This window comes from Limulus polyphemus, unplaced genomic scaffold, assembly GCF_000517525.1.
Source record: "Limulus polyphemus unplaced genomic scaffold, Limulus_polyphemus-2.1.2 Scaffold3755, whole genome shotgun sequence".
Lineage (NCBI taxonomy): Eukaryota > Metazoa > Arthropoda > Merostomata > Xiphosura > Limulidae > Limulus > Limulus polyphemus.
In genome coordinates this window covers 26,220-49,653 of record NW_013669365.1, presented here as the reverse complement: position 1 = coordinate 49,653, position 23,434 = coordinate 26,220, and the positions used below count along the sequence as shown (strand labels likewise).

The 23,434-nt window shown below is 34.7% G+C and overlaps 1 protein-coding gene across 1 annotated transcript in view; it reads left to right on the top strand.

Annotated features, from left to right (window-relative positions):
- LOC106469980 (U3 small nucleolar RNA-interacting protein 2-like) overlaps positions 1 to 23,434 on the top strand; it is a 58,925-nt gene that overhangs the window by 10,349 nt on the left and 25,142 nt on the right. Inside the window, exons 4-5 of the mRNA XM_013930499.2 lie at positions 12,912 to 12,979; positions 13,825 to 13,866. Of these exons, the coding sequence (XP_013785953.2) occupies positions 12,912 to 12,979; positions 13,825 to 13,866 (110 nt within the window). The remainder of the gene's footprint in view (positions 1 to 12,911; positions 12,980 to 13,824; positions 13,867 to 23,434) is intronic.

Here is a 23,434-nt window from a genome sequence, read left to right as displayed (position 1 = left end):
CAGTTTTTCATCCAGGTGTGTTGACTGAACCAGATTCGCATTCTGAAAAATGTTTTTATTTCTTATAAGGGCTGTTATTTGCCCCTGTTGCATGAAAAGAATCTTTTAGAGGAGCTCAGAGTAGGTTGTTTATATCTTATTGTGAATCTTGCTTCACAGATCTTGCTACTTACAAGCTAATGAATTGGCTTGTGCAGCTGATTTGCCTTGTATTTCATGATATTCTCATAAAATCTCTAATCTGACAATGTTATGATACAATTTTACCTCCTTTCACACAAATCTATCTCAATTTTCTTTCTGCCCTCGAAGTATTGCTAGAAAAATTTTGTGCTCAGCTTACCAGTCTATGTATCCCATCAATTTTGCACCATTTTGGAACATGTACATATCAAGTGACTACTCTCAACCAATAGTATTGCACCACCTATGTTCGCACAGTTAGCTCCCTCTGTTATTCTCTCTCATAAGACTTCCAAGGAATCAGGTTCGACTCTACCTGCAAAGGAGATACAGGGCTTCATGTTTGGCTGGTGATTTTTTCTTCTTTTCAACCTGACAATGTTGTTGAGGAAGAATACAATAAAAAAAAAGACAATTTTGAAATCTCTCTTTCTGGAACCTTCTTATTTTGGTCTGTCACACTCTACACCTCTTCAGGAGATTTCACCTTCCACACCCTTTTTTTACAGCTGGTTACTCAGGTCAGTGGTCGATGTATATTCAGTTTTTCTGTATGTCTGAGATGAATGTGATTTCATTAGTTTTCTTTTTCTTACTCCTGTTGCTGTGCCTGTATGCTGTTCACTTTGGTGGGGGTGTGTTCTTCTCCTCCTTCTCTCCTATTGCTTCCAGATCTCTTAGTGGATCGGTGGTAAGTTTTTAGTCTTGTACATTTTGCACCTGGTAGAGACATCTGTAGTAGGCATGACTCAGATTCCCTTTGTGTGGCTTTGTCCTTATTTACACATTGGAGAATTAGATATTTTGCATCATCATTGCTTGGACATTGGTAAGTTAGATATTTATGTGTCCTTTGTTGTATAAGTTAATTTGAATTTATTGTAAGTTAGATTTCAATGTTTTTTGAGTTCTACGTTAATGACTACTTTGTCAATTAGGTATGTTTAAATAGTTTGTACTTTACATATCCTTCCTACATCTTATTCATTGTTCTATCTGAATTTATTTTTCATCATTGTTAATATATGCCTTATAATCCTAATTTTCGTCAGTGTTGGACTTAATTTTGTTTCATTGCTACAGCGTTCACGTGTTTGTTTCTTTCATGTTCATCAAGATGAGCTTTGCTTTGGTTACATTATCTATGTTCTTGATACTAGAATCCAAATTTTCTCTTTGTACTCTACATCATTGATAGTTATTGATAGCTAGAAGTCAAGATTTCCAGTTTAGGGCCCTACCATTTGGACTAGCCTCAGCTCCTTATGTATTTTGTCGGGTGTTAAGAACTTTCGCCGACATCTTCACTCAATGGGTCTTCGCACTTAGCATTACATGGACGACTGACTCCTACTTGCTTCTTCCCATTCACAGTCAAGACATCACACTTGTCTGCTCCTACAAGAAGCAGCACAGGTTGGTTTCCTGATGAAGGTGGAGAAGTTGGTTTTAACCCACTCAATACCGTGTTCATTTTGGGGGATTTTCTTCAATTCCAACCTCAATTAGGCCCAGCCTTCTCCTCTTTGTCTTTCGGATATGGAGCAAGCAGGCCACAAAGCCCTCGCCTCACATTGTCTTACAGTTTGAGAGGTTGCCCTCAACGTTTCATGTACTCTTGTAGGCCTTGTTGACTTTCATAATTTCCATGGCCATTAAATGCACACTGTTCTTTATTATCACATATCCTAGAGATGGAGTATTCCACAAGATCACTCATAAGTTATTCCTCATGATATATTTGCTTAATAAATATGGCCTTTCTGGACCATAGTGAACCATGGACTTCATGGGGTAAGGCAGAAGGGGATTGCTGCCCATACCTACCATTCCTTAGATTAAATAAATTAAATTTGGTCTGCTTTTCAAAATAGGGTTTTGTGGTCACCCGTTGCACTGTCTGTGGTGTGAATGCTCCTTCGGATTCTCCATTGCATCTTTCTACCACCATTTCTTTCAGTAAAGTAAGATAGTCCTTACCACTTTTCAGTTCCAATCTGCTAGGGTGATGGACCATGGAGGTATCCACCTGAATAAGAGATACACAATATAAACAATGACAACTCCATTCAGTTGAGAGTAGGGCAGTGGTGTTCTGCTGGTGTAGTTAACACAAATCCTCCAAAAAACACTCAATCTCTGCATGGACTTCTCCAAGGGGAGGTTGTAGCTTTGGAGTGAGCTGTCATAAAGATTGGGATCCCTCACTCTACCCCTGCATGGAAGTCGGTTCTTAGTGATATAGTTTTGGATTTAGAGCTGAACCAATCACCCTATTGCCCATACTCATATTGAGTTGATTGGGATCCCTCACCTTACCCCTGCATGGATGTTGGTTCCTGGCAGTTGAGTTTTGGATTTAGAGCAGAACCAATCAGAGTATATCCTCATACATGTTGTGCAATTGGAATCTCTCATCCTACACCTGCATGGATGTCAGTTCCCAGCGGTTGAGTTTTGGATTTAGAGCTGAACCAATCAACATGATGTACTCACACATATGGTGTGTTGGCATATATGCAGTTCACCTTTTTAATTGGGATCCCTCATACAACCCCTTCATGGAAATCAGTTTCCACTGGTTGAGTTTAGGATTTAGAGCTGATCCAATCACCATAAGTCCTCACGCGAGTGTTGAGAGGTTGCCTGGTACATACTCATTTCACCTTGGGTGCACTGCCCTGGTGTTGTGGTCACAGTGGATGCACTTGTTGGTTTCTCTGCTTCTTTCTCTTGCACTAACCCTCAGTGTCCTTATGCCAAAGATGTTACAATGTTTGAGGTGGTCTAATCTGTTTGGTTTGAGTGGGATATCTATGTATTTCGCTCTCCTCACATGTGCTCTGTTCACACATCAGTGGTGAAAATTTCTCCTGCCAATTGACTGAACTTGAGGTGAAGACAGTATAATCCTCTTTCCTACCCCTGCATGGATGTCAGTTCCCAGTGGTTGAGTATTGGACTGTAGTTGACTTACCTTATGGTATGATCCTTTCAATGGACATGAGAGAAAGCAGATTAAACCGCTGCTGTCCCATTGTGCTGCGAAGATGATTCTTTCTAAGTTTCAACCTGAAAAATGAATGCTCCCAGGTACAGTTGGTCACCATCATGCACATAAATATTCTGAGTGCGATTTCAACATTGGGAAACACAGATTTCAACTTATTTGAAATGAGTTTGCTGTACATGTCTGGAAGAGTCTTGCATTCTTCATTGTGGACAATGTAGTGCTTGAATTGCTTGCATTCATTGTAATCAAGATCTTCATGATAAGCATTAGCCAATGTTTCACACCTTTGACTAAGCTCATTACAGTCAATTGTTTTTAACTGACTGAAGAAGGAAAACAGATTTCCAATACTTTTGTAGGCTTCTGCATATTTAGTCAGGTGAGAGTTCAAAGAGTCCGGAATAGGAAGGTATGTTTCCACCTTGAATTTTTCACTTCCGCAGAGAAGTATCTGTTCCACTGACCCATCATATCTGGTAAGATGCACACTTCACTTTCTTGCACGTTTGTCTCCATCGCTATATTTCGAATCTGGACTTGCTTCATACTCACTGAAGTTGTCTCTCATTTCCTGAAGATAGGCCTTCAGAGACTTGAGGAGATCAATGGCAACAAGTATGTCCACATCTTTTGACTGCAAAATTTTACTTGTTTTGTTCACTTTTTCTAGAATGTCATTCCAAAGAATTGTCAAAAAGATAGACTCTAGCTTCTTCATTTTCTTGCTCAATCCTTCTGCCTCGCATCTTGTGTTCCACTCTTGATCAGCATCAACTGCAAGGGCATTCAATGCATCTTGAATTTTCTCAAAACCTCCATAAGATCAGTGACAGCATCAAAATGTGCTGACCATCTCGTGTCAAAGAGACACTTGACCATAATATGATTCTTTCCCAAGGATGACGTCAGAACATTCCAGTAATGTGTGGAAGCCGAGAAAAAGGAATACAAATGCTGAACAAAGGCAAAGAAGGAGATGATCTGTGGCAAATTAATTTAGTTCACAGATCCATGCTTGCAATCCAGTGTAGCGTCCTGACATATTTGAGACATTGGCATAAGACTGACCATGGCAGTTTGATAACAGAATGTTGTTCTCTTGCAGGAACTCTACAACCGTGTCTTTGCCCCATGAGAAAAGATGGGGATGAATTTGAGGAAACGTTCCACCAGCTCACTTCCACGAATGTACCGGACAGTAAATGTCAGTTGATCAATATGCGAGGTGTTTGGATTGGAATCAACACTTATTGAATAATACTTTGACTTTTTGATTTCTTCCAGAATTGCACAAAATACCTGTTGTCCCATTATTTCCATAAATTCTTCACAAATGTTTGCCGATAGATATGATGGGTTCCCCTTTCCAGCATTTCCATACACTTTTAAATGTTCTTCCAAAAAAGGGTCAAATTCACTCAATAGTTCTAGAATGCCAAGAAAGTTTCCATTTGTTGAGGAGCCAATAGTTTGATTCTCCCCATGAAATGCCAAACCTCTGGAGGCAAGAAAGCGGATAACAGAAACCATACGCTTTAACACGTTATACCAGTACTCCTTTTGTGAATGATGCTGACTTAGCAATGCAGAATCCAGACAAACACTTCCTTTGTGCCGAATCGAATATTCCAACAGGCACCTGCGATGTTTCTCTCCATTTTCATGCCCTTCAATAACATTGCTGTGTTTCCAATCATTGAATCCTGATGTAGCGAAAGGAGATTCTTTCATGGATAATAGACGACATGGAAAGTAATACAAACAACCTTTAGATGGTGAATATAGCAGCCATTCACGTTTTATAAACTCACCATTCCGCAGTTCACATTTGAATAATTTGTTTGTTAAATATGTTGTCTGTGTTTTTTCTCCTTCACCATACGCAGGGCAGAAGTTCGAAAAGTCACAATCGTGAGTTTGACATTTTGTTGGCCCATTGAGAATTCAGTGGTCTACTTTAGCAGTATCTTTCATGTTCCATAGTCCTGGATCTGTCAGGGCATGATCGTAATTCACATTCTCGGTTACCTTTGCAGATTTGTGTATTTCTTCTAGCAGTTCAGTAGGAGAAGGAGCTCGTGTATCTGGAACTGGGGGCTCAGATGTAGAAGTGCTTGCAGGAGTGGAAGTAAGTGTTGATGCCGTATCCAGATCAGGAGCAGTAGCTTTTGCAGCTTTTGGAAGTTTGCTAAGATTTCCTTTTTCCTCTGCAATTCTTTTCCTCTTCTGTGCTCCACTAGCATATGAACACTTCATTTCTGTAAAAAAAGATGCAAAATTATTATTCACAAAAATTAGAAATGTACATCTTCAAAATAACATGATTTTTGTGATGACCTAATGGATGTATATATTTTATATAATTAATCATTCTATCGCCTCTAGTGTCCAGTTACTTTTTCATGCAAGTTTTTGGGTAGTAAGGTTGATTTGCATGCTCGTTCAATCGACCCAGTTAATTTACAACAAATGGGGCTAATGTGATATGCAAATGACCCAGGTGAAGATGGTAATTTAAAAAACAAATGCCTAGTAACAGCACTGCATTTAGTTGTGGTCATGCATATTCACCTTTACCATATAGCCAGCAATTTTCTTTGGGGTCACCAATTCTTTGAGAGTTTCTGGTTTGGGGAAAAATATTAACCCATTATGTCCTGAGCTTTAACCCAGGCCTATACCGAATATTATATGATTTAAAAATATTTGTGTACAGAAGCCATAATGACAACTGTACCTTATTTTAAAGCTTATAGCTTAAGTTTTCTATAAATATCAGTAAGTGAAATTCATTATTCGGGCCTAACATGATGTGGCATGAACATTTATTCACTTATTTAGTAATTATGTGGTGTAATTTGAGCATATTTTGAACAATTTTGATCAACAAAATCTTAATGACTCAGTGTGTAAACAAGTGGGTAAGCCTAAGCTCCATTTACTGTACAAACATATGTTAGACTAATGAGCATAACATTAGAATGCTTTCAACAGACCAGAGTATCATTTTTTTTTTCGATTTAACTTCATAATCATTAATATTATTATATTATAAGAATTTTTTTTTTACTTGGCTGGACAGTATGGTACCCAAACAAGTAACAACTAAAATTTCAATGATATTTACTGTATCTTGTGGCTGATCTTGAACCATGCCATGGGGGGAAATTTCGGCTTCCTGAAAAAACGTTGGTATTTTTACTAATAATTAGGCCATGGAGTAATAACACTGGCTGAGGGGGCACTGTTTGTTTAATATATATCAGCTGCATACTCTGAACTGTTTGTGAATTCATTCAACTTTTAACAACTCTTGAACATGTGCATTAGGACTGCTTGTGTTGTATTACATGTATATAAAAATGCAAAAACATGTATACAAAAATGCAAAAAGTGCTGCACTGCTGCTGTGCCGGCCAGGTAAGGTGGCCCCAATTTCACACCAATGCCATTGCTGTTTAATAATATGAACCTTAATTTTTATTTTTCAAATTGAATCTTGGGGCCCCAGGCAACTGCCCTTGCAATAAGATGGCCCTGGCTACTTGTCCTACTCCTCCATAGATGCCAGTTCAGAGATTGAGTTTTGGGCCCAGTAGACTTGCCAGGTACAGTCTGTCACACCCTAGCCACTCTACATCTTGGGGCGCATCCCTTCTTTTACCTGTATTTTGTTCATCAGGAAGATTGAAATTATTGTATATTGTGGTTAGGATCACCATCTAACCATTTTTTTCTCCTATTGGGATGTGCTCCTCAGAACTGTTCACCTGGATCTGTCTCATCTTTTCCACATCTGGGTGAAAAGTATATCTGGTACAGAAGTGGTGCAGTCACTAACATATAATCTTCTTATTAGTGGGTTCTGTCATGATGATGTCCTATGGATGCTTTTACTTTCTCCCTTGCACTGGTCTCTCCACCTGTTCAATGTGGGATTCTAGCTATGTATGTGAGGGGAAGTAAGGCATCTTGTCAGAAGTTATAATTTTTCTACACTGAAAATATATTTCTGCCTTAAATCGAAGTGATAGTTTGGTAGAATAGCATAGAAGGAGTCACTTGAGTAAGGATTGTGTAGGGTGCATTTATTGGTGGAGGTTTGTCACATGATAATTTGCATGCCAGAGTCAGTTAAACCATGTGAACCAAGAGGTGTGTGAATATAAAAGGCTTGTGGCATGCAAAAAAATTTTTGAAAATACAGGGCAGCAATGAACGAGAGCGGGAGTAAGTCCCTGTTGGAAATACATTTTCCAGGTAGGAAAATTTTAGGTACTGACTTCACATGTTGCATCTTTCCTTTCCCAATCAATCAGGCCTTCTTCTATCTCTTGTCTATTTGGCATGGTTTCCACCATTCCTTTTCTTCCTAATTTTTCCCAATTCTTCACCTAGTTGTTTGACAAAGGCTTGTATGCTTTGACCATGTCTAGCTATCTGGCAACCTTGTTGAACACCTTCCATTTCTTCAAGTCTGGTCTTCCCCTGTCATTTCCCTCCTTTGAAGTCTATGTTCCTTTGATTTGCCTGTTTGGGATCTGATTATGGTCCTTTATGCCTTTTCCTGTCCTCCCTTTGAACCTTTGTCTACATATTTCCTGTGCCATCTCTCCTTCAAGACCTATTTCTTTCTCATGCTTGCTTCCGGACGTCCTCAATCAGATATTTATGCCATTAATGTTACCCGCATCCTCTACCATTCCTATTGGGTCATCCTATATCCCAACTGGTCTTTCCTCCTCAAGAATTATGTTGCCCATGAAGGTGGTTTGGCTTTCACACTCATTTCCATACCTTCCATCTCCAACCTGTACTCCCATTCCATTCCTGATTAGCTTCTTTCTCCGGTTTGCTCCTTACAATGTTAGGTGACATGACATGTACTGCCTCCTTTCGGGGTTCACATTCCCAATTTTTTCTTCCCTCGATCTCTTTCACTTCCTGTGATCTATTCCCTGTCATGCTAATTGGTTGGGTTTGTCAACTCACTAGGCTGGCATATTTAGACTTATCCATGGAAGGTTGCCATCTCCACAACTTCTCATCAAATTCATTTTATCACCATGTCTTTGGCTGCTCACCTTTGCTGTCCTTTGGAGGAGATCATTCAGGCCAAAATGTGGATTACTCCCAATACCTTAGTCACTCATTATGTGCATGACCTGGCTGTATCTTTCTCAGCTGGATATCATCTCCCTCTTGTGGGGATTCCACACACATCTGTTCACCTTTGACTGTTTTTATTTTCAGCAACCCTTGTTTTTACCACTGATAATGGAATCCCACTCTGTGGAGAGTGTTGCCTGGTCAGGTATGATTTGCCTTAAACCTGCACTATTTACTAATTGCACTGTAACACTCACTGAAGAGATGGGGTGTTCCACAAGACCACTTGTGGCATACCCGGTGGTGTGTGTGTGTGTATATATATATATGATTCTATATATACATCAGTAGGTTTCACTCAGTGGTGGACCATCACTCATGGACTTTATATGTAAAGCAGAAGGGATTTCTGTTCATCCCTGACAACCCTTTGATTGAATAAATCAGGGTCAGTCTGCTTTTCAAACTATGGAATTGAGGACACCCATTACACTTTCTATGGTGTACCATTCCTCCATACTTCCCACTGCATTTACTTCCCCATTTTTCTTCCAATGGAGCACGGGGTTCCTTAATGTTTTCCGGTTTCCAGTCACTGGGGTGGTGGACCATGGAGGATTCCTCCTAAGTGAGTTTAGAAATTTGATTTACCACATTTACTCATGATTATACACTTAGTAAGAAGAGAGCAAAGCTGGTTTCCCTCCTTCCATTTCAACTCAATGTTTTTTCCCAGGTGGACAGCTGTTGGCTGGAGCAGATCCAGCCTACATGGGATCCTCCTTGTAATACTGGATTTGGGATAACACCACCATGTTCCTACAGTTGTGTGCAGCAGAGACCCCTCTTCTTGTAAATTCTGGTTGCAGGAGGTTCTTTCCCTACTCTTACAGTTGAGTTTGGGGTCTTCTGCTTTGTAATACAAGCAAGAGGATGTATGTACACTGTTCCTATGGTTAAGTGAATGTTCCATGTCCTCCTCATAATTCTGAATACATATATGGTTGAATGATTTATGATTTCTGCTCATAATACTGGTTATAGATATCTTTCTGTTCTTACAGCTGAGTTGAGGCAATGCCACGACCCCATAATGCTAGGTTTGGTTTGTTGTTGTTCTTGCTCCTACGGTTTTGGCCAAAAGCCAGGTTGTTTGATGTATGACACTGTTTACTTACAGTTGGGGTTGAAGAGCATATGTAACATAATCCACATGTCCTAACCACAATGTCTATGTTACAATTTTTTTGTTTTTATATTTTTTGATCTTCAACCTCCTAATGCTAAGGACGAGTTATGGAACCTCATCTGTACAGTTGAGGTTTTGTATGGACATAGCTAATTTGGTTTATATTTTACTATGGATTGCATCTCTCAGAATAAATTGCACTTGTTCACATCCTGTTTTCTGCCCATATCAGATTCATTTCCTACTTCAACGGTGAAAAGTATAACTGTTTCGCAAATAGTGCAGTACCCCACAAGCGTGCTTCGTTTTCATCTCGGAGCACACCTGGTCATTCTGGGCAGTTGCTTTCCACTGGGTTTCAGTTTTGTGTGCCTAAACCAGCCCTTCAATGTGGGATTTTAGATTTGTGTATTTCCAATAGGTACTAACCTTTTCTCACAGTTCCCACCCTTCCTCCCTACTGCCGGTGTTCTTCTTTTAGAACCTGCCAGTTCTCAAAGGTGAGGCTTGAGCTGGAATAGCAGAGGGAGCTAGCTGCCCCAATATAGGTGGTGCAATACTATTGGTGGTGAGTAGTCACATTATGTGTACATGTTCAAAAATGGCACAAAATTGATGGGGTATATAGACTGATGTGCTAATTGCAAACATTTTTTAGCAATACTTAGAAGGCAGAAAGAAGATTGACATAGCTCAGTGTGAACAGGGGTAATTAGCTATCGGAAATACATTTTCAGTGTAAGAAAAGTAACTTTTGAGCTTCCTGCTCATGGTACTCATTAGTTGACCTCTTACTAGTCAGCATGTGGAAGAATGCATGTACATATAAACAATTTTGTTTACATCACATTACTGTCTTTTCAGCTTCAGAATTCTGTGTATTACCTGTTTGTTATTCTACAGGCTTAATGGAATACATAGCAGGTGAGTTATTCTCTATTAAATGCCTATTTACCACTTGGGCCCACACCTTTGTTGTGTATGATGACTGGTATTTTTGTTATGCTCGTCACCCCTATTGACAGTTACATAGTGCCTGGGGTGAAGAAGTTATTTGATTAAAAAAAATGTCTCTTCTGTCTTAGAAGATTCTATGTTTATACAGTTTCTTATAGCTGGGACTTTTGCAGGTTCATACTTATCATTATCACATATGTATAATTAGAATATTCTGTATTCATATTGATTTGTCTGGCTGTGACTCTTAGGTTATTTAAATGTCTTTTTGTTGTTGTTCTAGATATGATTCCACCCACTGTATTGGTGCTTCATGAGAGGCCATCTGGCAGCTGATGATACTTTGGTCCCATTTCTGTACACATGTTGCTGTATGGCTTTAGAGATATCTGAGATGGGATGTCCATTCTCATCAGATGTCTTGTAGCTCCAACCAGGATGGGGAACATCCACGTTTTTACTTATTTGTTCTATATTTAATTTTGTCTTTTCATTGCTCTGTTCTCAAGTTGTTGAGCCCCATCCTTGAAAAAGCTTGGGCCTTTCTTTGGTTTTCCTTGAGCACTCAGTTGTTTGGCCAGTTTTGGAGATGGATGAAGTGGGGTTAAAATTGTTGGAATATATTCACTCATACTTTTTGACTGGGATGCTTCTCCAAGAATCTTTCACTACAGGAATGTGGCATAGTATTTATTCCTTCTAACTGTTTACACCATCTCTGCTCCCAGTGTTGGCTCCACAAGTAAACACATTATTGCCCTCATTGGCTCTTTTTTTTTGTATGAACCAAAAAGCATTAAAGATGAAGAAATACTTTGCTGAGAAGATTGTTTGTTTTGAATTTCGCGCAAAGCTACACGAGGGCTATCTGCGCTAACCGTCCCTAATTTAGCAGTGTAAGACTAGAGGGAAGGCAGCTAGTCATCACCACCCACCGCCAAATCTTGGGCTACTCTTTTACCAACGAATAGTGGGATTGACCGTCACATTATAACGCCCCCACGGTTGAAAGGGCAAGCATGTTTGGTGTGATGGGGATTCAAACCCGCGACCCTCAGATTGCGAGTCGAGCGCCTTAACCACCTGGCCATGCTGGGCACTTTTTGAGCATCCTTAGGTTCAGACTTTTGATAAGGCTTGTCTGTTGCACTCATTTTTCTAGGAATTCTGTTATTTGTATTTGTTGTTCTGGTTTATACTTCAACTATGCTTGACCACATTGTTTGTGTGGTCTCAGTTACTGCCTGCCTTGTAATGTTTATATTTTTGTCTAATCTTAACTCTCACCAGTTTTTACCTTTTTTGCAGTGTGGGTATTTGGGCTTTCAGTATTTCAGAGGAATATTTACCTGATTTGAATTTAAAAGTTTTAAGATTAATATGAATTTCAAACAGGTACTTATCTCTGAAATACTTTCCAGTCCACCTCCTCACAATTGGGTTATACATAGTTTTTCTCACAACTACAACTTAAAATTTTCAATTGGAGTTTATCTGAGATCTCCCAGTGTATGTGCAATAACTTACAGAAAGTAGAAGAGCAGAGAATTATGGATAATTGATGAATGCTTTGCACTGCATGAAAGACATTCAGAACTTTGAATCACGTGGTTGCTGTCAGCATGAGAGCACACTCAGCAACAAAAGTAGAAAGCTGCATAGAGTATTTCAGGATCCTAAAAACGTAAAACTAAACAAAAAAGGTATTTTGAAGAGATAGAAAAACAAGATGAGTTATGAATAAAGCTGTAAACTAAATAAAGTATCTTCAAGAAATAGAGAAGCAAGGTGAGTTATGAATATATCTGTATCTTAAAAAAAAGGAACATTAGTCCTTCAGGTTCTGTCACACACGCTCCTTACAAAAAGTAAACGTAACTGAAATTCACCCTTTATTTTTCAGAAAATCACTTATTTCCCCCTCTTAAACTCTTGTAAAGTGCTATCCTTCACTAACACCCAATAGAAACTTATTCTGTTAGATAGGCTTCAATTTCTAATGTGGTGATTATCTTCTTTTTGACAAATCTTAAACTTGTCCTATCTTATGGTGCAATATGTGAGCCCGATTAGTTGTGAATGGTATATAAACAAGTCAATAATTTGAGGGTTAAGGTTTAAAAATGTAGATTTAGTTGAACCCTAGATAACATAGTAAATTGGGCATAAATAAAATGGTTTGTGTATTTTAGGTTGTTTCTTGTTTTTTATTTATCAAAATCATAATACTCCAACTAGCTCAAAGACTGAAAATCTTATCTCTGCCTTTAGAAAAGTGCATCAAATAATACTGTGTGTGTGTATGAAGGATACACATGGATCTTCTTTCATTATAAGCATTTACAAGTTAGATAGTTTAACTTTGAAAAACATGCAGCACTGAAAGATTCAAGAAGATTTCTAGTAAACATTTTTTTATTTCTTTCTTTCAAGTTATTAATTAAGCTTTGTATTACATAGAGCAGGATCGTGGAGAGACAGAAGAGATTGACAAAGATGTCATCAGCCATCGTTTGAAGCAAGATGCTGTAAGTCTGTGTTGTTGCTAATATGTAAGACTTTATTGAATGTTATTAAGCACTTCAATGTGTATTGTTTTTTTGGGTATCTTTAATAGATGACTTAAACCTACACATAAAACATGCTTTCTCTGGTGGTCAGCTGTACTGACATATTTGGTAAAAACTTTTAAAAACAACAAGGTAAGAGAAAGATTAATCTGATTCAGACTGTTTCAAGTTTGAGATCAGGTCTATCATTTTTGTGGCTGTATATCATGGTAATATTTCCTTATTTTCATTTAATACACTTAAGCCATCAACCATTGTACAAATAATTTATTAATATTCAAACAGAATTTTTTTTAACAAGTTCAAATCCTGTGTTTTGGTGTTTAAGAGAACATAGATATTTCAATAAAAGTATTTATTCATTTGTTGTTGTGGAATAGTTTATCAGTTCATTAACACTAATGACCTAGTTTTCAGTAACTCATTTAATAAAGAGTTTAATTTTATTTATCACTTATTCTTAAAGCCTGGTGTGTGCAACATTTGTACTTGAGCTTTGTAGAGTTTATTTTATACGTGAAAGTTGAAACTTCATTTTGTGCCTGAAAACTTTAAATCATTGAAAAATCATCCTTTTCTTTGCCAAAGTATTGGAGAAAAATAAACCAAAATGTTATTATTTCAAGAAGAAAAACTCTAGAAATGGACATATTTTGTAAGAGTTTTGATTTGAAAAAATGTAAATTGCTGCTGAAACTTTAATAAAAGCAAAGAATATGGTGGTAATAGTATTAACATTTTAGAAAAAATAAAATAATCAGGTATTTATATATTACAAATCTCAAGCTCTCTGTTTCCTTTAGCTCGAACAGGCTGGGGTGTTACAGAGGAAAGTGGCAGACAAGGTAATGTATTAAGTTATTTCACTCGGCAACTTGATTCCTTGTTACTCTTGGTTTATTTTCTTTAGTGATTGTGATGTGTGACTACCTTGATTTATTTACTTCAGTGATTGTAATCATATTGACTGTTTGATTTATTTCCTTCAGTGGTTGTAATTATGAAACTTCTATAATATATTTCCTTAAGTGATTGTGAGCCTTGTGACTACCTTGATTTATTTCCTACATGTATTGTGATACATGTGTCTTGATTTATTGTCTTCAGTGCTTGTGATGCATGCGAATGTCTTGATTTATTTCCTTCAGTTATTTCAATCTATGCAACTGACTTGACTTGTTTCTTTCAATGATTGTGATTCATGTGAATGTCTTGATGTATTTCCTTCAGTGATTTTAACCCATGAGACTGTCTTGATTTATTTCCTTCAGTGATTTCAATCCATGCAACTATCTTGATTTATTTTCTTCAGTGCTTGTGATGCATGTGAATGTCGTGATTTATTTTCTTCAGTGCTTGTGATGCATGTGAATGTCTTGATTTATTTCCTTCAGTTATTTCAATCTATGCAACTGACTTGACTTGTTTCTGTCAATGATTGTGATGCATGTTCTCTTCTGTTCTGAAGTTGTTTTAGATCTAACTTGGATCAGATGATTGACAATTTTAAATGAGTATCATATTAGTTATAACACACATTTCTGAGGACTTAATTATTAATATTAGCACAAGCTTCATCTTGTTGTTTGAGGAAAATGAATTGAACATCATCTGTATAACTGTATACATTCTTATTTAATATTTTAAAAGAATTCATTTTTAAGTAACTTTAGGACTATCAAGTGTCATATAGAAAAATAGAAGTTTGTTTGCTCCAAAATACACAATTGCATCATCACAAGATTGGTGTTTTCTGTGATTTGAAAATGTTTTGAACGATATTTGTGCAAATTTTAGAAACTATTGTCTGTGTACATTTTCCACTTATATCTTTAGTCGTTTACGGTTTACTGTTATTTTTATTCATATCTTGAACCACCAAATGGTGGATTTCAGAGTTAACCACATATTGTGCACACCGCAAGTGTTGAATATTTACACAGACAGTGTAATATTTTAAAATAATTCATTTTTAAGTAACTTTAGGACTATCAAGTGTTTGTCCTTATAAATGTAGTTCTATACAGTTGAAACTTAAATAGTAGACAGTGCAGACTTGTATACATTATGAACTTTGTGATTTACACTATGGACTTGATATTTTACATTACACCAGTGCTTTCCAAATTTTTTGATGGCGACACACTATGTATGTAAAAAAAAATAATTTTATACTGCAGAGGTGAGTATGAACTAATATAAACTGGCACATCAGGGCTCCCCACTTTCCTGCCACTATACAAAGCTGTATTGATGAACCTTTTTAGTGTTGCATACTCAAAAAGAAATAAAAAAACATTAGATATTTTTGCGTGCCACATTGGTGAGCAAATTAAATAATATTTTATATTACTGAATTTTATAATAGCTATAAATTGAAATAAAAACTTGACATTTTGTTTAATTTCCAAAAACGTGGTGACATCCCTCAGGGCATGACATGCACCATAAGGTGTCGTGACACCTACTTTGGAAAGCACTGCATTACGCACTTAGTGGTGTGCACTATGAAATTTGTGATGTACTCTGTAAATGAATAATATCCATATATATATATATATAAAAGCTAAGGGTCTGTTGTATGTCCCACTTTTTAGTGGTTAATTTTAATGTATCATCAAAATGTTTTTTTTTTAGCTGAAACTTATAATCATGAGTTTTTGGTTTGTCTTTTTTAAAACCAAAATGTCACAATTTATTATTTAACTAATGATGCTCATAAACATTTTACTGATATACAGTAATGCATGGCTTATATGCACACTTTCTCTACACTCAGAACTATGATTAAAGGTGTTATATTTTCTTGAAGTTTATTTTTTATTTTTAAAATTTTTTTATTGTACATGGATTAATAAAGTTTATTTTACATGGGTTTTAATGCTCAATAATTTAATACCTATAATTTTATTAAATGTTAATTAAATACATACATGAATTGGTGTATAATGTGTTCGAGGTCATTTTACATTTCATCACATTTCTGAGTTAGTAACTGTTTATTTCGCAACTCTTTCAACTTAAGTCTAAAAATTTTAGTGACAGTACATCCAACTCCAGTCAGTGATGGATGGGAAATTGTGAACTATAAGTGTTAACATGAGTTTTTTTGCTTTTAGTGAAAATAAATAGAACTATCGATTATTGGCAGGCAATACTGTTAGTTCTTTATAAACATGGTGATGTACTCAGTGAACTTGACTTTTTTACACTATAAACTTGGTTCTTTACACTATAAGCTTGGCTTTTTACACACTAAACTTGGCTTTTACACTATAACCTAGGTTATTTGTACTATAAGCTTGACTTTTTACACTCCAAACATGGTTCTTTATACTATAAACTACTTGATCCTTTACACTTAGATTGACTGTAGGGTTTTGTTTTGATTCTGTAAATTTATTGACTTGATTTTTTTTACCGTATAAATGTGACTCTTTACACTTTGAATTGGGTTGTGTATACTATAAACATTTTTTTTTTTACATTTGTAACTTGGTTATGCACTTTTTGAATTTGATTCTGTAAATTATTAACTTGTTGATATACATAAAGGACTTGCAGCCATACACTGTTTAGTTTTTGTTAAACCTTGAAGCGAGTGGTGTACGTTGTTAACTTGGTAACACACTGTGAACTTGATTATGTACACTACAACTTAATAATATATATTAAGAAAATAATTACTACTTACATTTAGTGATAAACCTTGTAAACATAGTTTTATACCAACTTTTTATTAACACAATGGACTTAGCTAAGTTTACTAAGAATTGAGTGACAAATATCATGAACTTAATTATATACACATTGAACTTTACTGGTATAGGGTGTAAACTTTGTAATTTACACTGTAAACTCTAATCTTAATGGAGTACGATGTACACTTAGTATACACACTGGGAAATTAGTGATACACATTGGGAACTTACTGATAAACACCCTAATATTAATGGAGTACAGTGTAGATTTAGTGATAAACAATGGGAGCTTATTGAATTGTAACTAACTTGTTATGGGCAGGTTAGTGTGCACGTGTCATGACTTTTTTAGACAGTTACTATCAAAATTTTATTAAACTACTTTATTATCATTGTATATGAATGTAGTTAATAAATAAAATTATAATATTATATAAGTTTTAATGTTATAAGGAAATACTTTAAAAAATCCTTAATCTCCCTTAGTATGAGAACTGTGACATTTGCTCTCTAGGTCTCCCTTCTTATCTAATTTATTTAACACCCCTTTGAAAAGTAAGGAACTTAATGTAAAATACTCAATATAATATAGATATTACTCAGACAAAGCATAATTTTTATATCTTTATAAAACTCAGTATGTTGGATTATCAATTCTAGTTTACATTGCTTAGATTTCTTTTCAAGCATTTTCCGAAGCATCTCTTGTAATGCTCTCACAAAGGAGTTTTGTTTCTTCCTTCAAGAGTTGAATCATTTCACCAATTCCCACCTGGTTTAACCCTTTCATAAAACAAGTGAGCCATATTGGTTGTTTGATACAGTCCATTAATTTCATCATCTCTTTCAAGCAAATCTGTTTAGATTTAACTATCTTCTGTCATTTTCAAAATAGTAATAACACATTTTCTGACTGCTTCGTAATTCATACTTGTCTCTCTCACTTCAGTTCTCCACAAATAATTGGGTGTATTTCTGCCTAAGCTTAAATTCCTCTTTGTATATTTTCTTTTGCATCTTTCATTTAGAATCAAACTTTTAAAAGGATATATCTTGTTATTCCACTTTTTTATACCACTTTTTCTCATTAAACTCCATATCGTATTGTTTTTCCATTATGCCTTTCCACTGTGCTGACTAACCCTATGGACATAGGTTGGGGTACGAGGGCATGTCATTACGTTTGTAGAGTTACATTAAAATTTATTTTATAAATGTATGTCAGTAAGTGTGGCATCAAATTGTAGGTTATAATTCAAATTTCAGTATTATAAATTAGTTGATTTCTTAATTTGAAAGTAAATATTAAAAAATAGGCTAAATATCAATTTTTGTGAGTCACGTGGCATGTTGCCTTCTGGGTTTGGGCAGATTACTTTTATGATGCCCACAATACAATGTGTATAGTTTCTTATTAATTAGAAACTCAAATTTCAGATATTAGCAAGCTAGAATATAAAATAAGAACTTCCTATCTTTTCTGTTTGCTGCGATATCTCAATATTTAGCAAATCCACCATTATAGCTCCTCCCACCACTTCATCATTTGAGAGAACTTATCTTCTTGTACTTTTGTATACCAATAAGTTTATAACCAATCGAAAGCTCTACATTTCTTCTACATAATTCTGTCATTCTTCCTAATTTATTTACAGAACAGAAATTGGATTTTTTTGAGACCGAAATACAATTTAGTTAGGAAACCTGGTAAATTACAGTGGATTTTTGGAGTATCAGTACAGTAATTTATATTTTTTTGGTATTCCAAAACGCATATATAAAGTCTACAAAAATTATTATTTTTCCATCTTCACATGTGAATTTGGACGAGGCTTAGCAAGTACGACTCATGAGTGCAAATAAGAACTTCCTAGCATCATAAGTAGTAGAGGTTATCGTTTTCCAAATATTTTTTATTTACTGTTATATTTTTTAAGAAAAATAACTGACATTTAAGTATTTATTTGGAAATAATAATATATATATTCATACATATGTCATGTATGGTTACCAAAATGTTACTGTATTTTACAAAATACTGGCACACTAGTGCTAAGAGTTAGAGATTTGTACTTTGCTTTATTACAGAGGAATATAATTGTTTATTGAACTTGTGTTATTTTTCTACTCGTTTACATTGAAGTAAAATAAAAACGAACTTTACAAAACTTGGCAATTCAGGAAAAGTTTATTTATGTAATTTGAGAAAGATGGAATGGCTTATAAAAGTCAATGAAATAAATTTATCACTGATAAACTGATCTTAATACATAGAAAGGAACATCTTTACATACAAGTGTGTAGATCAAGAAAAATGTACATAAATTATGTTTCAGTAAAAAACCAGTATTAAAAATTGAAAAAAGTGGAGAAGTTTTAGAACATATTATTGTACATTCAAATTAAAAAGTACTCACTGAATAATTTGTTTCTAAATTGATATGCAAGAAGGCTAAGCTAAAAATACCAACTCAAACAAAATGGGCTGTATTTATATTACTGTAAAATATGCATTTATTGGTTACTGTGTAAGTATGGTAATATAGGAAACAGGATGTTCATAAGCACTTACACTTTTACACCTACACTAACACTAAATCCTGACCACCCAGGAGGTTAACTAACATTCAATAATTAAGTTTATTGGATCGGATACAACTTTATACAGAGCCATATCATTAATATTTTCTCTCACTTTTACAGTACAGTGGTTGCAACAAGAACTGTTTTGTTGCAACCACTGTACTGTAAAGAAGCCGATAAATTTTACCCCATTGTGTTCTCGGAGCCAGGATTCAAATAGACTCTGTAAGAAATGTCCATTTATCAACTTATTTGATCTGCCTGGACTTTCTACAAAGTCATAACATAAACATTTTATAGTATTTTAGACAACTGTTGTTGACACCATTATACTGTCAACAACTTGATAAATCCTACCCCACTGTGTTTTCAAAGCAGAGAAAATTCTGGGAATTGCACTGCATGAGCTTATTTGATATTGATGGTGTGAAACTAAGTAAGGAGCAGTGATTCATTGCTTTATATTTGGTAGGTTTCTACTTCAGCCACTAACAGTAGATAAGCATAGGAAATAGGTGTGAAAAGAAACTTAGGAATTCTACTCTGGAACTTAGTGATCCATACTGAAAAAGACAAATAGTAATATTCATTTTGTTTCATCTAGTTTCTAAGTCAGCTCTTAAAATTACAACAGAAAATAAGTGTGAAAAAGTGATAACTATAAACTCTGACCATAAGTTCTTTGCATATGATCAATACTAACAATACTATACATTTTGTTTTGCACTTTGCAACCTTTATTTTCATTATATTTTGAATACTTGTCTTACAACCTAGAGAATAAAGTATAATGTTACAGAAGAGAAAATGACAGATAAAATATATAACTTTACTGAAAAGAGTATTTGATCATGAGGTTTTTTATTTTGAATTTGTTTTATTTATTTATAATATAGAAGTAACTAAAATGTAAAAAAATAGAACTTATTAGGTAAGATAAGGGGGAAAAAAATCTTTGGGGTACACAAGCAAGCAGCTTGTGCATTAATCTATTCGATATGGTAATGTGAGTTGCACGTGTGCCATGTAATTTTCAACTTGTGTTGGAGTATTTCTAGTCAGACATGGTTCAAAGGTCATTAAAACAAAACAATTTATAAATATGAATAGATGTATACTGTTACAAGAATTAAGCTTTCCTATTCCAATTTGCAGTCATTCTAGAACAAAATAAAGGATAATTTAGCTTTATTTCCTAATTTTTATGATGGTTATGTGGTTGGTTAAATTGACTAACACCATATATATAGTTAGTGTAGAGAAAGTACCAGATAAGATATAAAGTTTTACTGAAATCTATTTAGAAGGTTTAGAGATTATGCAAATGAAATTTTAGATTTTTGAGATGAAGAGAAGAATTTTTAAGCTTAACATGAAAAATCGCTTTGCACTCGGACTAGTAAAAAAAACGATATATTCATGGACAAATCTTTTTTTTTAGTTTATTAAAAATACATCACTAAAAATATGATTTTTTGTATGTAATATACTTTAATATTTACTGAAAGTCTGCCAAATTAAGAAGATACACATACTATACTAAAAGTTAGTAGTATCAAAACTAAAACAACTTTAAATGAATACAAAATGGTCACGTGGTCGGTCAATTCGACCAAGCCCATGTGGAAAGAGTTAATGTGTTCCGTGGAAACGTTTTTTGTTGAAAGCCAAACTCTCAAGCACTTGTATTTGTTAACCACCTTGATAGGCTGACCCTTGTTTTTTTACTAAGCTTCCCTCCTTTACAAAATACCCTCATCTTCAATTTTTCCAGCTTAATATCCAAATGATTTCTTTCCACATATTTTCCCCAAGCTTTAACCTTTTCTCTCATATGGTTTCTACAATCGGCCAATGCAACAATGTTTTCTCAGTTATTTTTTATTTCAAATAACAGTTTCCCCAACATTCCTTGTGATCCATTCATCTTCCTATTCATTGATAAAAATACTGCATAACACTGGGCTTAATGGGCATTCTTGTATCACTCCTTTTGAAGTCTAAAACATATCTGATCCTTCTCTTGGTGAAATGATAATGTTCCTTGTTTACTTCTAAATACTTCTAATCATTTTGTGTGTTCTTCTGGTAATCTCCATTTCCAGATCTTTTAATATAGCTTCTTCCTATTCACCTTGTCAAAAGCTGTTCTAAAGTCAATGAACCATGTGTACAATCTTCCTCCCCTTCTTCTTATCTTATTTTTGATTAATGTATTCAACTCAAAAATGTTGTTTCTTGTTGCATAATTTTTCCTGAATCCTACTTGGTTTTCCTTAATTAGCCTTCTTTTTTTGAGCCAGTATGTGAGTGTTAAATAACATTATTCTTCCATACTTTTTTGGGTTGCTTTTCTTGCCAGTCTTGTAGATCAGGCAAATTAAGTCCATCCCTCTAACTGTCAAAGGAGGTCCCATTCTCACAGATCTCATTGATTAGTTACAAAAGATCTCTCATTTCCTAAGTAAATGCATTGTAAAATCTTTATAGCCTTCAATCTTATTTGCTTATTGAGTCATAAACTAGAAAATAGATGAACTTGCCATGCCAACCTGTCACGTCCTCTCTTTCACAAATTGCCAATAGTTCTCTCTTACGTTGTATACTATATTATTTATAATCAAAAGAAAGCCAAAGTTTTAAGTTATCAAATGATATTTATATTATGTTGTTTTCTATACAGAAAATTCTGTTTCACCTCCAGTTTGAAACTTTTTTTATGGTATTCACATTAACAAGCTTAGCAGAATTTTTAAAGGCTCTTATTGTATAGTTAGAAAGCCAGAAAAATTATAAAAGTTATAAAAAAAATTGTTTGCTTTATACATGTTACCATTCTGTGTTCTTAGATGCAGTGTTTAATTAAACAAAGATTATTTAGTGTAGTAGTATCATTAGTATAAAAAAGTAGGCTTAAGTTTTATCAACAGTTGACCACACAAAAATGAGAGGACCCAGGTAAGTATTATATCTCTTGTTTTTTGTGTGTATTCTTTACTTATTATTATAAAAGTAACTAAACTGTAAAAATTAGAAAGTTATTTGGTTAGTTTAGTTAAGATAATGAAAAATAATAGTAATACTAAAAATTCCTCATGATGGATGCTTGCAAGCATATTGTGTGTTATCTAATATGATACAGTAATGTCAGCTGCACATTTGCTGAGAGATTTATAGTTTGTGTGGCAGGATTATTAGTTAAACACAGTTCAAAATGCAAAGAAAGAATAAAATTAAGTATAAAGAGATGTATGGTGGTACAAGCTTTAAGCTATTTAGGATAAATAATTGTAGTTTCATGTTACAAAAAAAAAGGGAAATTTAGATTTATTTCATATTTTTCATAATGGTTATGAGATCAGTCAAACTGACCAAATGGATATAGAGTTAGGGTAGAAAAAATAACAGATAAAATAAAGTTTTACTTAATAAGAACGTTTGATATTTATTTAGGAGGTTTTAGTGATTACACAAATAGAATTTCACAATTTTAAAATAAAGAAAAGTATTTTTAATCTTGAAAATCACTTTGCACTTGGGGCAATCAGTACTCTTACTCCCTCTATTTACAGACATATTTTTAGTAAAAATTCTTAATTAAAAGATTAGTTTTTTTTAGTACTAAAGACTTGTAATGTTTACTGAAAGCTTGCCAGATTTTGGAAGATACAGAAACATTATTTAAAGCTACAGTATGGAAACTTGTGGTCACACACACAATCAAATTGACAAAGCCCATGATGACAGAGTTAATGAGTACAATATAGATTTAGTGATATTCAGTGGGAACTTTAATAATGATTACCCTGATCTTAGTGTAGTACAGTGTACATGTAATGATAAACGTTTGAAACTTGTACATAAATACCCTGTTTTATCCATCCTTGAGTATGTGAACCTTATTCTTTCAACTTTCTTACTATGATAATAATGAAAGTCTTCCGGATATTTCTAAACAAATCCAGAAAACCTCCAGTTTTTTTCCGGAGAAACACATTTTTTAAAATTATTTATCGGATTTTGGTGTTCCATGCCATAGATAAGCGTTTATGCAATCGCACGGTTTGTTTACATTCAGCGAATGAGTTTGATTTTACAATAAATATATGTCTGATTTATTTTTAGCAAT